The following is a 15020-nucleotide window of genomic DNA, read 5'->3' on the forward strand; positions in this document are numbered from 1 at the left end:
ACGCAAAGTGTTGGAGTAACTCAGCAGGTTTGCAAGGATGAGAGGGGATCTTATTGAAACATATAAGATTATTGAGGGATTGGACACACTATGGGCAGGAAACATGTTCCCGATGTTGGGGGAGTCCAGAACCAGGGGCCACAGTTTAAGAATAAGGGGTAGGCCATTTAGAACGGATATGAGGAAATACTTTTTCACCCAGAGTTTTAAATCTGTAGAATTCTCTGCCACAGAAGGCAGTGGAGGCTGATTCTCTGAATGCATTCAAGAGAGAGTTAGATAGAGCTCTTAAGGATAGCGGAGTCAGGGGGTATGGGGAGAAGGCAGGAACGGGGTACTGATTGAGAATGATCAGCCATGATCACAGTGAATGGCGGTGCTGGCTCGAAGGGCCGAATGGCCTCCTCCTGCACCTATTGTCTAATTGTCAGGCAGGACATTTTAAGGGGAAGATTTAATAGGAATCAGAGTCATAGAGCGTGGAAACAGGCCCTTCGGCCCAACTTGCCTATGCTGACCAACATGCCCCATCGACACTAGTCCCACCTGCCTGCGTTTGGACAATATCTCTCTAAACCTGTCCTATCTGTGTACCTGTCCAAATGTTTCTTAAACGTGGCGCTGAGGGGCAACGTTTTCACTCAGAGGGAGGTGGGTGCATGGGGCGAGCTGCCAGAGGTACTATAAGGAGAGGTTGTGTAGGAAAGAACCCCAGATGCTGGTTTAAATCGAAGGTAGATACAAAATGCTGGAGTAACTCAGCGGGACAGGCAGCATTATCTCTGGAAAGTGACGTTTCGGATTGAGACCCTTCTTCAGACTGATTTTCGGGTCGAGACCCTTCTTCAGACTGAAGAAAGGTCTCGACCCGAAACATCACCCATTCCTTCGCTCCAGAGATGCTGCCTGTCCCGCTGAGTTACTCCAACATGTCTATCTTCGGAGTAAACCAGCATATTCAGTTCCTTCCGACACACACACACACACACACACATACACATACATACACACATACATACACACACACACATACAAATACACACAAACATATATACACACACACATACACATACCATAGGGAGAGGTTGGGCAGGCTAGGACTTTATTTCTTGGAGTACATGAAGATGAAAGGGTGATCTTATAGATCACGGTGGCGCAGCGGTAGAGTTGCTGCCTTACAGCGAATGCAGCGCCGTCTGTACGGAGTTTGTACGTTCTCCCCGTGACCTGCGTGGGTTTTCTCCGAGATCTTCGGTTTCCTCCCACACTCCAAAGACGTACAGGTATGTAGGTTAATTGGCTCGGTAAATGTAAAAATTGTTCCTGGTGGATATAGGATAGTGTTAGTGTGCGGGGATCGCTGGGCGGCGCGGACCCGGTGGGCCGAAGGGCCTGTTTCTGCGCTGTATCTCTAAATCTAAATCTAAACTAGGTGCAGGAGTAGGCCATTCACAGAATGGGATATGTTGAATGCACATTTACCCAGTCTTTAATGTGAGAGGTGAAAGGTCTAATAGGAACCTGATGGGGAACATTTTCACTCAGTGGGTGGAAGTAGGGACAAGAACAACATTTGAAAGATATTTGGACAGGTACATGGATAGGGAAAGATTAAGAGGGATATGGGCCAAACATAGGCAGGTGGGACTAGTGTGAGGGGCAACTTGGTCGCTTAGGACAAGAGCTCCATGACTCTATGATGTGCGTAGGCGATGTTTCGGGTCGAGACCCTTTTTCAGACTCTTCCTTCTTGCTTACGTGTGTTTAAGATGCAACCACACAAATGCACACCGCACAGGAGTTGGAATAGTCTAGAGACTAATGCTGAATGGCTTCGCTTATATGGAGGCACAAGGAACTGCAGGTGCTGAAATCTTCAACAAAACACAAAGTGCTGGAGTAACTCAGCGGGTCAGGCAGCATCTCTGGAGAACATGGATAGGTGACGTTTCACAGAGTGCTGGAGTAACTCAGTGGGTCGGGCAGCATCTCTGGACAATAGGTGCAGGAGGAGGCCATTCGGTCCTTCACGCCAGCATCGCCATTCACTATTATCATGGCTGATCATCCACAATCAGTACCCTGTTCCTGCCTTCTCCCCATATCCCTTGACTCTGCTATCTTTAAGAGCTCTATCTAGCTCTCTCTTGAAAGCACCTAGAGAATTGGCCTCCATTGCCTTCTGAGGCAGAGAATTCCACAGATTCACAACTCTCTAGGTGAAAAAGTATTACCTCATCTCCGTTCTAAATGGCCTCCCCCTTATTCTTAAACTGTGGCCCCTGGTTCTGGAGAACATGAATAAGTGACGTTTCACAAAGTGCTGGAGTAACTCAGCATCTCTGGGGAACATGGATAGGTGACGTTTCACAAAGTGCTGGAGTAACTCAGCGGGTCAGGCAGCATCTCTGGAGAACATGGATAGGTGACGTTTCACAGAGTGCTGGAGTAACACAGCGGGTCAGGCAGCATCTCTGCAGAACGTGGATAGGTGACGTTTCACAGAGTGCTGGAGCAACTCAGCGGGTCAGGCAGCATCTCTGGAGAACATGGATAGGTGACGTTTCACAGAGTGCTGGAGCAACTCAGCGGGTCAGGCAGCATCTCTGAAGAACATGGACAGGTGATGTTTTGGGTCGGGACCCTTCTTCAGTCCGACAGAGGTGCACCATGACTCTGATACTCAATGCCCTGAACAGTGAAGGCAAGCATGCCTTACGTCTCAGGTGAAACATTCAGGTAAACCATTCAAATGAAACATGTTGGAGGTACACAAGCTTATCAGGCAGTGAGTGGAAGTACTTTAAACATCGAAACGAAACCTACATCAAACCCAAACGCACCTTTGATTCGAGATGGAGGTGGTAAAATATCTCTTCATCTCATCTGCTCCAAGCATACGTTCATACTGTTGTGTACACTTCCAACTATGAATTTCCTCTGCAGAATAGTTAATGATAAGCCAAGAAATAATGAGCCAGTTATTCCAACTTCAATTGCTGGTCTGTAAAATGGGATAAGATTGGTGATAAGAAAAGAAAGCAAATGGAACTGTTGGATCACATCTCTGAAATGCTTGACCCAATCGGATATATGCTTCAAAGTACTACCACCCCGGGACAAAGGAAGCATAGTGTATGTGCTTACACAGGTTGTCGAAGTATTTGATAAAGATCACACATAAATGAGCACCAAGCATGTATGGATGATAAAGGGAAAATAATTGTGAGCCCTATCTTATAGTTGGGAGGTGGCATTTAGTTTAATTTAGAGATACAGCGCGGAAACAGGCCCTTCGGCCCTCCGAGTCCGCACCGACCAGCGATCCCCGCACACGAACACTACCCTGCACACCCAGGGGCAATTCACAATTTTACCAAAGCCAATCAACCTACAAACCTGCACGTCTTTCGGACGCGGGAGGGAACCCGGACCGCCCGGACAAAAACCCACGCGGGTCACGGGGAGAACATGCAAACTCCGTGCAGACAGCACCCGTAGTCAGGATGGAACCCCGGTTCTCGGTAGTTGTAAGGCAGCAACTCTACCGCTGCCTGAGACGGGAATGGGAGGTTATGTTACAATTGTACAAGGCGTTGGTGAGGCCACAATTGGGGTATGGTGTTCAGTTTTGGTCACCCTGTTGCAGGAATGTTGTTAAGCTGGAAAGTATGCAGAGGGCCTGAGTGAGAGGGAAAGGTTAGGCAGGCTAGGACTTTGTTCCTTGGAGCGCAGGAGGACGAGACGTGATCCCACACAGTTGGGAAGGAAAATTTGTACATCTGGTACAAATCGAAGGTATCGCAATATGCTGGAGTAACTCAGGTCAGGCAGCGTCTCTGGAGAGAAGGAATGGGTGACCTTTTGGGTGGAGACCTTTACAGCGCCAGAGACCCAGGTTCCATCCCGACTACGGGCGCCGTCTGTACGGAGTTTGTACGTTCTCCCCGTGACCTGCGTGGGTTTTCTCTGAGATCTTCGGTTTCCTCCCACACTCCAAAGACGTGCTGGTTTGTAGGTTAATTGGCTTGGTATAAATCTAAATTGTCCCTAGTGGGTGTAGGATAGTGTTAGTGTGCTGGGGATCGCTGGTCGGCGCAGACCCGGTGGGCCGAAAGGGCCTGTTTCCGCGCTGTACCTCTAAACTAAACGAATCACCTATTCCTTTTCTCCAGAGATGCTGCCTGATCCGCTGAGTTACTCCAGTGTTTTATGACTATCTTCAGCACCTCCGTCTAAGTGAGTCCCATTTGCCCGCATTAGGCCCACACCCCTCTAAACCGTTCCCAATCCAGGTGCCTGCCAGAGGGAAGCTGTAGATTTATCAAACAGGGTGTGAGCCCCTGAGAGAGCATTCCTGTCCTTCCCATGAGAGGGGGAACGTTTACAGGAGATGTGCGGGGCAAGGTTTTTACACAGGGGGTGGTGGGTGCCTAGAACGCACTGCCAGGGGTGGTGGTGGAGGCAGATGGAATAGTGGCATTAAAGAGGTTTTTAGATAGGGTAGGGAGAGATATAGATTTTGTGCAGTCAGATGAGATTATTTTACAGGGAAAAAAAACTGCAGATGCTGGTTTAAATCGAAGGTAGAGACACAAAATGCTGGAGTTACTCAGCGGGTCAGGCAGCATCTCTGGAGAGAAGAAATGGGTCACGTTTCGGGTCGAGACCATTCTTCGGACAGCCACGCTGTACGGCTTATAGAGTCACACAGAGTGGAAACAGGCTCCTTCAGCCCAATGTTCCCATGCTGACTAACATGTCTCACCTACACTAGTCTCACCTGGCATTTGGCCCATATCCCACTAAACCTGTCCTATCCATGTACCTGTCTAAATGTTTCTTAAACTACCTCCTCTGGCAGCTCGTTCCATGCACCCACCACCCTTTGTGTGAAAAAGTTACCCCTCAGGCTCCTATTAAATCTTTCCCCCCTCACCGTAAACCTTATCTAGGCATTATGTATGGCATTGATATTGTGGGCCGAATGGCCTGTTCCTGTTCTGTACTTTTAGAAACATAGAAAATAGGTGCAGGAGTAGACCATTCGGCCCTTCGAGCCTGCACCGCCATTCAATATGATCATGGCTGATCATCCAACTCAGTATCCCATACCTGCCTTCTCTCCATACCCCCTGATCCATTTAGCCACAAGGGCCACATCTAACTCCCTCTTAAATATAGCCAATGAACCGGCCTCAACTACCTTCTGTGGCAGAGAATTCCACAGATTCACCACTCTCTGTGTGAAGAAAAACTTTCTCATCTCGGTCCTAAAAGACTTCCCCCCTAATTCTTAAACTGTGACCCCTTGTTCTGGACTTCCCCAACATCGGGAACAATCTTCCTGCATCGAGCCTGTCCAACCCCTTAAGAATTTTGTACGTTTCTATAAGATCCCCCCTCAATCTTCTAAATTCCAGCGAGTACAAGCCGAGTTCAGTTTAGTTCAGAGAAATAGCGGGGAAACATGCCCTTCGGCCCACCAAGTCCGCGCCGACCAGCGATCCCTGCACACTAGCACTATTCTACACACACTGGGAACAATTTTCAATTTTACTAAGCCAATTAGCCTCCAAACCTTTATGTCTTTGGAGTGTGGGAGGAAACCGGAGCTCCTGTAGAAAACCATGCAGGTCACGGGGAGAACGTACAAACTCCGTACAGACGGCGCCCGTAGTCAGGATGGAACTTGGGTGTCAGGCGCGGTAAGGCAGCAGCTCTACCCGCTGCACCACCGTGCTGCCCTAATGTTCTCGCAGAGATGATATTAATGATATATACTAAGTGCAATATTCAATGTACACCAATGAGCCAAAACATTATGACCGGATGAGCCAAAACATTATGACCACCTGCCTAATATGCTGTTGGTCCTCCGTGTGCAGCCCCATACACAGCAGGGTGTGATGCACTGTGCATTGTGACACATTCCTCCCGTGACCACCATTAACATTTACTGTGCCTTGTGCCACAGTCGACCTTCTGTCGGTTTGGACCAGACGGGATAGCCTTCGTTGCCCTCGCGCATCGATGATCCTTGGGCGCCCAACACCCTGTCTGTCCCCGGTTTGTGGTTTGTCCCACTGTCGGTAGGTACTCACCACTGCTGACCGGGAGCACCCCACAAGCCTTGCCGTTTCAGAGATGCTCTGACCCAGTCATCTGGCCATAACAATTTGGCCCTTGTCAAAGTCGCTTAGGTCTTTACTCCTGCCCATTTCTCCTGCATCCAACACGCTAACTTCAAGAACTGACTGTTCACTTGCTGCCTAATATATCCCACCCCTTGACAGGTGCCATTGTAACAAGATAATCAATGTTATTCACTCCGCCTGTCAGTGGTCATAATGTTTTGGTTGATCGGTCGGTGTCGGTTGTTTGGAAAATGTAATACCTGGAAAATCAGCAGCGAATATTGGATTTTCTGCAAAACGTTTCACATGATCTCATTTATTTTGGAGAGTTAATTTGCCTGAAGATAAAACAGCTCCCAGCAAGAAGGTAAGAACAGATCAAGGATCCCAAAAATTGCGTACAATAAATATAAGCTGGTATACAATTCTTGCCTGTACACAGAAAAAGACTGCCCCATAGCCATAGAAATTTACATTATCAGTGCAACATGTAGTAATGTTCCTTACGATAACACCGCACATTATAAAAAAAATTAATAATTATTAAGCACAAGCAACTACTTTTTTGTATAGTTTATCGTCTGTACAGTTTCGAAAAAAACAAGAAATCTGAAAGGCACAATTGTTTATACAACATATACAAAAAATGGCCAGACTGGACGAGAACCAAAAACAAAAAACACGTGTAGTTCTCCCTAAAGTTGGTCTTAGTTTACAATTGCACAAACGTTATATCTACATCAAAAAGTGTGCTTTTGGGCAAAGAGAGTTCTCGGAGTAAGAAACCAGGAAAAGTGTGTCGATCTTTTTTTTCTTTTTCGTAAAAAAAAGGGTGGGATATCTGCACAAAAAAAGTGCCTGCAAAACAAAAAAACAAAACAAGGAAGGTTTTTATGTGGCGATGACTAGTCTGTCTTCATCGTCACTGCTGACGTCACTGTACATCACCGCTCCCCGCGCCGATCCCACAGGCTTGCCCCTTGGCCTCTCTGGAGAGGCGGCCCAATGCACGGGAGAGCTGGCCGCCTGCTCGCTGCTCCTCGGCGAGTGTCCCGAGTCAGAGTTTAGCGAGGCCGCAGCAGTTGGTTTGTTGCGGTTGGCCTTGAGCTGCTGCGTGGCCCGGGCGTTGCTAGGCTGGCCCTGTATCCGGCTGGGGCTGTCTGTCTTCGGGCTGCAGGCCCGGGTTTGGTGGGAAACCTGAGAGAGTTGCGTGCGGCCCGGGTGAGGGGCGGAAACCTCGACTGGTGCTGCTTGTCTGCTGCTGTTTGTGAAATCCGTCGGCGCGCAGTGCTTCGTGATGCTCGTCTGGCCCGCATCGAGGGGCGGTACGAGCGCAGGCAGTGCGATGTTCAGGATCTGCATCCCTGGCGCGTGTGTTTGCGGGCCCGGCGTGCACTGAGCCCGCGGGCTTGTGGTCAACACCTGGAGGTCAACGGTCTTAAATGAAAGGCTTGATGGGAACCCCACCTGGGAACCTGTGCTCAAACTGACCAACCCCAGAGGCTGCAGTGTCTCTGCACCGGAAGGGTTAGCCGCTTGGAAATCCGAGGTGTCTGCGCCATGCTTGTTGGTGGAGTTGACCTGCCCGAAGAGCATGGATGGCAAAGACGTCTCCGTGTCGGTCGCGCTGGTTGGCGCGGTGTGGCCCGTGGCGTAGGCACTGTCCTGGCAGCGGGAGGTCTGGTGAAGGATGCTAACGGCCGGGATGCTGAGCTGCAGGGGGCCGGCATGGATGGGCACAAAGGTGGAGTAGGCAGCCAGACCCGCCTGGACTAACTGGATGCCACCCACGGGCACCATGCTGTACGGAGTCTTGGCCTGCTGCTGGGAGTGAAGGGGCAAGTGGCTGAACAGGTGCCCCGGGCGCCCCTCACCCAACGCTTGCCGCTGCTGCCTCTGCTGCTGGCCGTCCAGCCTGCCCGGGCTACTCGCTGGGGAACGCCAGGTCGACTGCCTCTCCACGACCATCTGTGGGGGGAGGCTGATCGATGGCGGGATCTGCAGCGAAATATGAAGAAAGAAACGCGTTAATATTTTTCAAAGTGCAAACAAGTGCATTCAAGAGAGAACTAGATAGAGCTCTTAAGGATAGTGGAGTCAGGGGGTATGGGGAGAAGGCAGGAACGGGGTACTGATTGAGAATGATCAGCCATGATCACATTGAATGGCGGTGCTGGCTCGAAGGGCCGAATGGCCTCCTCCTGCACCAATTGTCTATTGGATGAAGTGCCTCAAAAAAAGGAGGGTCCCCACCCGAAACGTTATTCACCCATGTTCTTCAGAGATGCTGCCTGACCCGCTAGGTTACTCTAGCACTTTGTGTCCTTTTGTGCTAACCAGCATCTATTGTCTATTGTATATTGTCTATTGTCTAAACAACAGCAGCAGAGTTGCTGCCTTACAGTGCTGGAGACCTGGTACGATCCTGACCACAGAAGCTGCCTGTACATAGTTTGTATGTTCTCCCCGTGACCCGCGTGGGTTTTCTCCGGGTGCTCCGGTTTCCTCTCACACTCCAAAGACGTGCAGGTTTGCAGGTTAATTGGCTTTAGTTGTAAATTGTCCCGAGCGCGCGTGGGATAGTGCTCGTGGACGTGGGCGATCGCTGAATCGCAGGGCCAAAGGGCCTGTTTCTGCGCTGTTATCTCTAAACCAAACTAAACTAAACTGCAGTCACCTGTGATAGTTTAATGGGTTGAGGGGCACACTGATACTATCAGAGAAGTTCACAGTTGAAAGAAAGCTTATTGGGTGTGATACTAGAACATAAAATTGTGAATCTGTGGAATTCTCTGCCACAGAAGGCAGTGGAGGCCAGTTCACTGGATGTTTTCAAGAGAGAGTTAGATTTAGCTCTTTGGGCTGTCGGAATCAAGGGATATGGGGTGAGAGCAGGAACGGGGTATTGATTTTGGATGATCAGCTGATCATATTGAATGGCGGTATCACAAAATGCTGGAGTAACTCAGCGGGTCAGGCAGCATCTCTGGAGAGAAGGAATGGGTGATGTTTCGGGTCGAAACCCTTAAGGCCCGAAACGTCACCCATTCCCTCTCTCCAGAGATGCTGCCTGACCCGCTGAGTTACTCCAGCACTCTGTGATACCTTCGATTTGAACCAGCATCTGCAGTTATTTTCCTACACATATTGAATGGTGGTGCTGGCTCAAATAGACAATAGACGCAGGAGGAGGCCATTCGGCCCTTCGAGCCAGCACCGCCATACAATGTGATCATGGCTGATCATTCTCAATCAGTACCCCGTTCCTGCCTTCTCCCCATACCCCCTGACTCCGCTATTCTTAAGAGCTCTATCTAGCTCTCTCTTGAATGTTGCAAATGGTCGAATGGCATACTAGTGCACCTATTTTCTATGTTTCTAGAAAAGGCACAAACAAAACCAGCTCCCCAGAGGGGACCCAATACTTTTCAGGAGAGGAAAGGGAATTGTTGTTTGAACTAAAACTATCAAAAGGCAATAGCAGCAGAGACTCGAATGAATGCATTTTTCCACTTTAAACACGGAGACAATAGAAGGAAAAAACGTTGAACTTTACAACGTGGAATAGAAATTCAACTAATGAGTGATAGTCATGCAGCATTGAAACAGGCCCTTCGGCCCAACCTGCCCACGCCCACCAACATGCCTCCATCTGCACTAGTCCCACCAGTCTGCATTTGACCCATATCCCTCTAAACCTGTCCTATCCATGTACCTGCCCAAACATTTCTCAAATGTAGCTATATTACCTGCCTCAACTACCTCCTCCGGCAGCTCGTTCCAGACACTGACTACCCTTTGTGTAATAAAGTTACCCCTCAGGTTCTTATTAAATCTCCCCCCCCCCCCCCCCCCCCCACCTTAAACACATGTCCTCTGGTTCTCGATTCACCTATTCTGGGCAAGAGACTCAGTGTTTTTACCCAACCTATTCCTCTCAAGATTTTGTACTCTACAAGATTATCCTCCTGCGTTCCCAGGAATAAACTCCTAGCCTGTTCAACCTCTCCCTATAGCTCAGGTCCTCGAGTCCTGGCAACGTGCCTGTAAATCTCTGCACTCCTTCCAGCTTGACAACATCTTTCCTATAACACGGTGAACAAAACAGAATAAAATAGAATAGAATAGCCTTTAATGAATTGAACACAATACTATAAATAGGAACTTATGAAGCCTCCCCTCCACCTTTGACAATACAGAGAAAACAGTCCAAGACTATCCATTCTCACTCACCCTGTATGTAGAAACATAGAAACATAGAAAATAGGTGCAAGAGTAGGCCATTCGGCCCTTCGAGCCTGCACCGCCATTCAATATGATCATGGCTGATCATCCAACTCAGTATCCCGTACCTGCCTTCTCTCCATACCCCCTGATCCCTTTAGCCACAAGGGCCACATCTAACTCCCTCTTAAATATAGCCAATGAACTGGCCTCAACTACCTTCTGTGGCAGAGAATTCCACAGATTCACCACTCTCTGTGTGAAAAAAAACTTTCTCATCTCGGTCCTAAAAGACTTCCCCCTTATCCTTAAACTCTGACCCCTTGTTCTGAACTCCCCCAACATCGGGAACAATCTTCCTGCATCTAGCCTGTCCAACCCCTTAAGAATTTTGTAAGTTTCTATAAGAGCCCCTCTCATCCTTCTAAACTCCAGCGAGCACAGGCCCAGTGCCTTCATGTGCTCATCAAACGTTCATCTATAGTTGAAACTCTTCAATCTAGGCAGCATTGTGGTAAGCCTCAGAGGTTGACCTGGCTAGAACAATGATAGTTGGGAAGGAAGATGAGGAACAAAGGCCTAAATCTCACCCTGGACACAGCCCACAAAGTCGAGTTATTGTCGAGACTTTGGCATTGCTCACACACTCCCTAAAATGAGGCGAGTGATTTATGAATTCCCTTGAAACATCTTACTCATAGTTCATAATGGAGTGTAAATTCAATGCATTGAATGCCCGGACAATTATTGAGCCGAGAGAAGGGATTTAATATCCTGAAATTCTTTAGATATTCATCTTAATGCTCAAGTAACAATGACCGAGGAATAATTCAAACAAAAACAGCCACGGCCCAAACACATGCACGGTGCAGTTCAGGGTCTATCAGATAACACAATTCATACCAAAAAGTATGATATTGTTTAACACGTCACCTCACCTCTTGTTATTATCCAGACACAAAACACGGCCATATCCCTCGTTCCCTTACACAATGTACACATTCCGATATCTTTTCTTAGATATTAACTCACCTTAGTTATTTTAGTTCAAGGGTTCCCAACCTGGGGTAAATTTACCACCAGTAGGTTGTGGATTTGTACATATTGACTAACTGTGTTTGGTTCTGGTATCCCGGTATCTATTCATCATTAGTTGTTCATAAATAAGTGAAATGTCATTGTTATGTGCTATTATTATTATTATTGTTATTTGAACTTAAAATAATAATGTTCAAAACAGCATTTTAAAATTTCCCCTTTGTCGGTTGCTTTATTATGGTAGAAGTGTAAACTCAAATTACTGAACAAAATAGGGGATGGGGGTAAATTTACTTTCGAAAAGTTCTCAAGGGGTAAACGGGATGAAAAAGGTTGGGGACCCCTGTTTTAGTTAGGTCACTTATAACTTTCATTTTGCATTGAGTAACTAGATTTATGTCAACAGCAGTATCGTTATATATATATTTTTTTAAGCTGGATTGAGTAACTAGATTTAAGTCAACAGCAGTATCGTTATATATATATTTTTTAAGCTGGAAGAGTTGGTGAGAGTCATCTCCGAAATTCAAGTGTAATTCCTCACAAGTGCGAAGGTATTTATTCACAAAATGCTGGAGTAACTCAGCAGGTCAGGCAGCATCTCAGGAGAGAAGGAATGGGCGACGTTTCGGATCGAGACCCTTCTTCAGACTTTGTACCAGCATCTGCAGTTATTTTCTTATACTTCCTCACAAGTGCAGTCACCAGGGAATACGTCCGATAACGCAATGTGGCAGTGATGTCTGTTCCGATACCTCACTAGTTCAGGGAAGGTGAGTTTTAGTTTGGTGTTTAGAGATACAGCACGAAAACAGGCCCTTTGGCCCACCGATCACCGATCACCCCGTACACTAGCATTATCCTACACACACTAGGGACGATTTGCAATCAATACCAAAGCCGATTAGCCTACAAACTTGTACACCTTTGGAGTGTGGGAGGAAACTGGAGCACCCGGGGAAAACCCACGCAATCACGGGGAGAAGGTGCAAACTCCGTACAGACGGCACCCGTGGTCAGGATGGAACCGGGGGTCCCTGGCGCTGTGAGGCAGCGACTCTACCGCTGCGTCGCCGTGCTGCCCCCTGGCAATGGCCAACGCTGTGGCAGTACGTTCTAACAACTTTACAGAACACATTTAGTGCTTCGATCAGATCTAATGTTTAGCCAAGGAACGGAGAGTCACAATTGGTAAAGAGATACCAAGATTGACATTTCATTATTATCTATATACTAAAACTCTCATTTGTTTGTTTGTTCCTGAACTACAGCCAAAATGGTACATGATAGCGCGACAATTTTAGGCCCACCTTACTCACCGTCGTCCCTTTGGTGCTAATGGAAGACGTTTCATTGAAATCGGTGTTATATTTTTTAAGTTGTTCACATTTTTAAGTTTAAATCTATCTCCTAGGGAGGGAGGGGGGTGGAGGGGCGATAAGCGGGGTTGAGGGGGATGGAGTGGGGCGGAGGGGAAGGGGGAGGGGAGGAGGGTGGGGGAGAGGAGGGGTGGAAGGGGAGGGGGTGATGGGCGGAGGGGGTAGAGGTGGAGGTGGGAGGGGGTGAGGGGGGAGGAGCGGAGGGGGATGGGGGAGGAGAGGGCACTGCACCAATGCAGGAGCGGTTTGGGCCCAATGGGTCCACTTGGTCCAGTTGTTAAATAACATTTGAAAGGAGGTACGGAGAACCACAATCGTTTGTGTGATCCAATGATGATAATTGATTTTTTGATTCATTGAATTGATGGAAAGATACAGAACTGTGACAGGCCCTTTGACCCACTGACTATTGATCACCCATTCACTCTAGTTCCATGCAATCCCACCTTCACATCCACTCCTTGCACACGAGTGGCAATTTACAGTGGTCAATATACCTACAAAGAAGGGTCTCGACCCGAAACGTCACCCATTCTCGACCTGAAACGTCACCCATTCCTTCTCTCCTGAGATGCTGCCTGACCTACTGAGTTACTCCAGCATTTTGTGTCTACCTTCAATATACCTACAAACCTCCACGTCTTTGAGGGATGTGGGAGGAAACCAGAATGCAAGGAGGAATCCCACGAGGTCACAGGGAGAACGTGCAAACTCCGTGCAGACAGCACAACCGTGGTCATATGTTGAAAGACTGGAGCGGCTAGGCTTGTATACACGGGAATTTAGAAGGATGAGAGGGGATCTTATCGAAACATATAAGATTATTAAGGGGTTGGACACGTTAGAGGCAGGAAACATGTTCCCAATGTTGGGGGAGTCCAGAACCAGGGGCCACAGTTTAAGAATAAGGGGTAGGCCATTTAGAACGGAGAAAAAACCTTTTCAGTCAGAGTTGTGAATCTGTGGAATTCTCTGCCTCAGAAGGCAGTGGAGGCCAATTCTCTGAATGCATTCAAGAGAGAGGTAGATAGAGCTCTTAAGGATAGCGGAGTCAGGGGGTACGGGGAGAAGGCAGGAACGGGGTACTGATTGAGAATGATCAGCCATGATCACATTGAATGGCGGTGCTGGCTCGAAGGGCCGAATGGCCTCATCCTGCACCTATTGTCTATTGAATCAAACCCAGGTCTCTGGCGCTGTAAGGCTGTGCCAATGTGGCGATCCTCGATTTTTTATAACAGTGTTTTGATATAAGGTAAATTCAACCACAATTTGTTAAGTAATTCTCAGCTTCTGCTCACTTAAAGCCTTTGTGGCAGCAAATAAGATAAATATATAAATTATTGGTTTCATTATTTAATGATACTTTGCCTGTACCATAGAAGTATCAGGTAAACTTAGGTAGACACGGAGTGCTGGAGTAACTCAGCGGGTCAGGCAGCATCTCTGGCGAGAAAGAATGGGTGACGTTTCGGGTCGGAAACATTCTTCGCATCAAACCTGACGGACAAAATTAGGTTTGTCTTCAACACAATTCTGCAGGAATTTAGGAAATTGCTGGGAAATTAGGGGAGGCACGGTGGAGCAGCGATCGAGTTTCTACCTCACCGCGCCAGAGACCCGGATTCGGTCCTGACCACACGTAGTTTGTACTCGCTGGAATTTAGAAGATTGAGGGGGGATCTTATAGAAACTTACAAAATTCTTAAGGGGTTGGACAGGCTAGATGCAGGAAGATTGTTCCCGATGTTGCGGAAGTCCAGAACAAGGGGTCACAGTTTAAGGATAAGGGGGGAAGTCTTTTAGGACCGAGATGAGAAAGTTTTTTTTCACACAGAGAGTGGTGAATCTGTGGAATTCTCTGCCACAGAGGGTAGATGACGCCAGTTCATTGGCTATATTTAAGAGGGAGTTAGATGTGGCCCTTGTGGCTAAAGGGATCAGGGGGTATGGAGAGAAGGCAGGTACGGGATACTGAGTTGGATGATCAGCCATGATCATATTGAATGGCGGTGCTGGCTCGAAGGGCCGAATGGCCTACTCCTGCACCTATTTTCTATGTTTTCTATGTACGTTCCCCCCGTGACCGCGTGGGTTTTCTCCGGGTGCTCCGGATTCCTACCACCCTCCAAAGACAATTGGTCAATTGGTTTCTGTAAAAATTATAAATTGTCCCTGGTGTGTGTAGGGTAGTGTTAGTGTACGGGGTGATCGCTGGTCGGCGTGGATTCGGTGAGCTGAA

At 47.9% G+C, this 15020-nt stretch overlaps 1 protein-coding gene across 6 annotated transcripts in view; it reads right to left on the reverse strand.

Annotated features, from left to right (window-relative positions):
• Positions 1-6448: 6448 nt before the first annotated feature.
• hivep1 (HIVEP zinc finger 1) overlaps positions 6449-15020 on the reverse strand; it is a 186291-nt gene continuing 177719 nt past the window's right edge. For all 6 annotated transcript variants that reach the window (XM_078414276.1, XM_078414285.1, XM_078414294.1 and 3 more), the window contains one exon: positions 6449-8135. In XM_078414276.1, coding sequence (XP_078270402.1) covers positions 7029-8135 — 1107 coding nt within the window. In that variant the 3' untranslated portion in view covers positions 6449-7028. The remainder of the gene's footprint in view (positions 8136-15020) is intronic.

Source organism: Rhinoraja longicauda, chromosome 2 (genome assembly GCF_053455715.1).
Source record: "Rhinoraja longicauda isolate Sanriku21f chromosome 2, sRhiLon1.1, whole genome shotgun sequence".
NCBI lineage: Eukaryota > Metazoa > Chordata > Chondrichthyes > Rajiformes > Arhynchobatidae > Rhinoraja > Rhinoraja longicauda.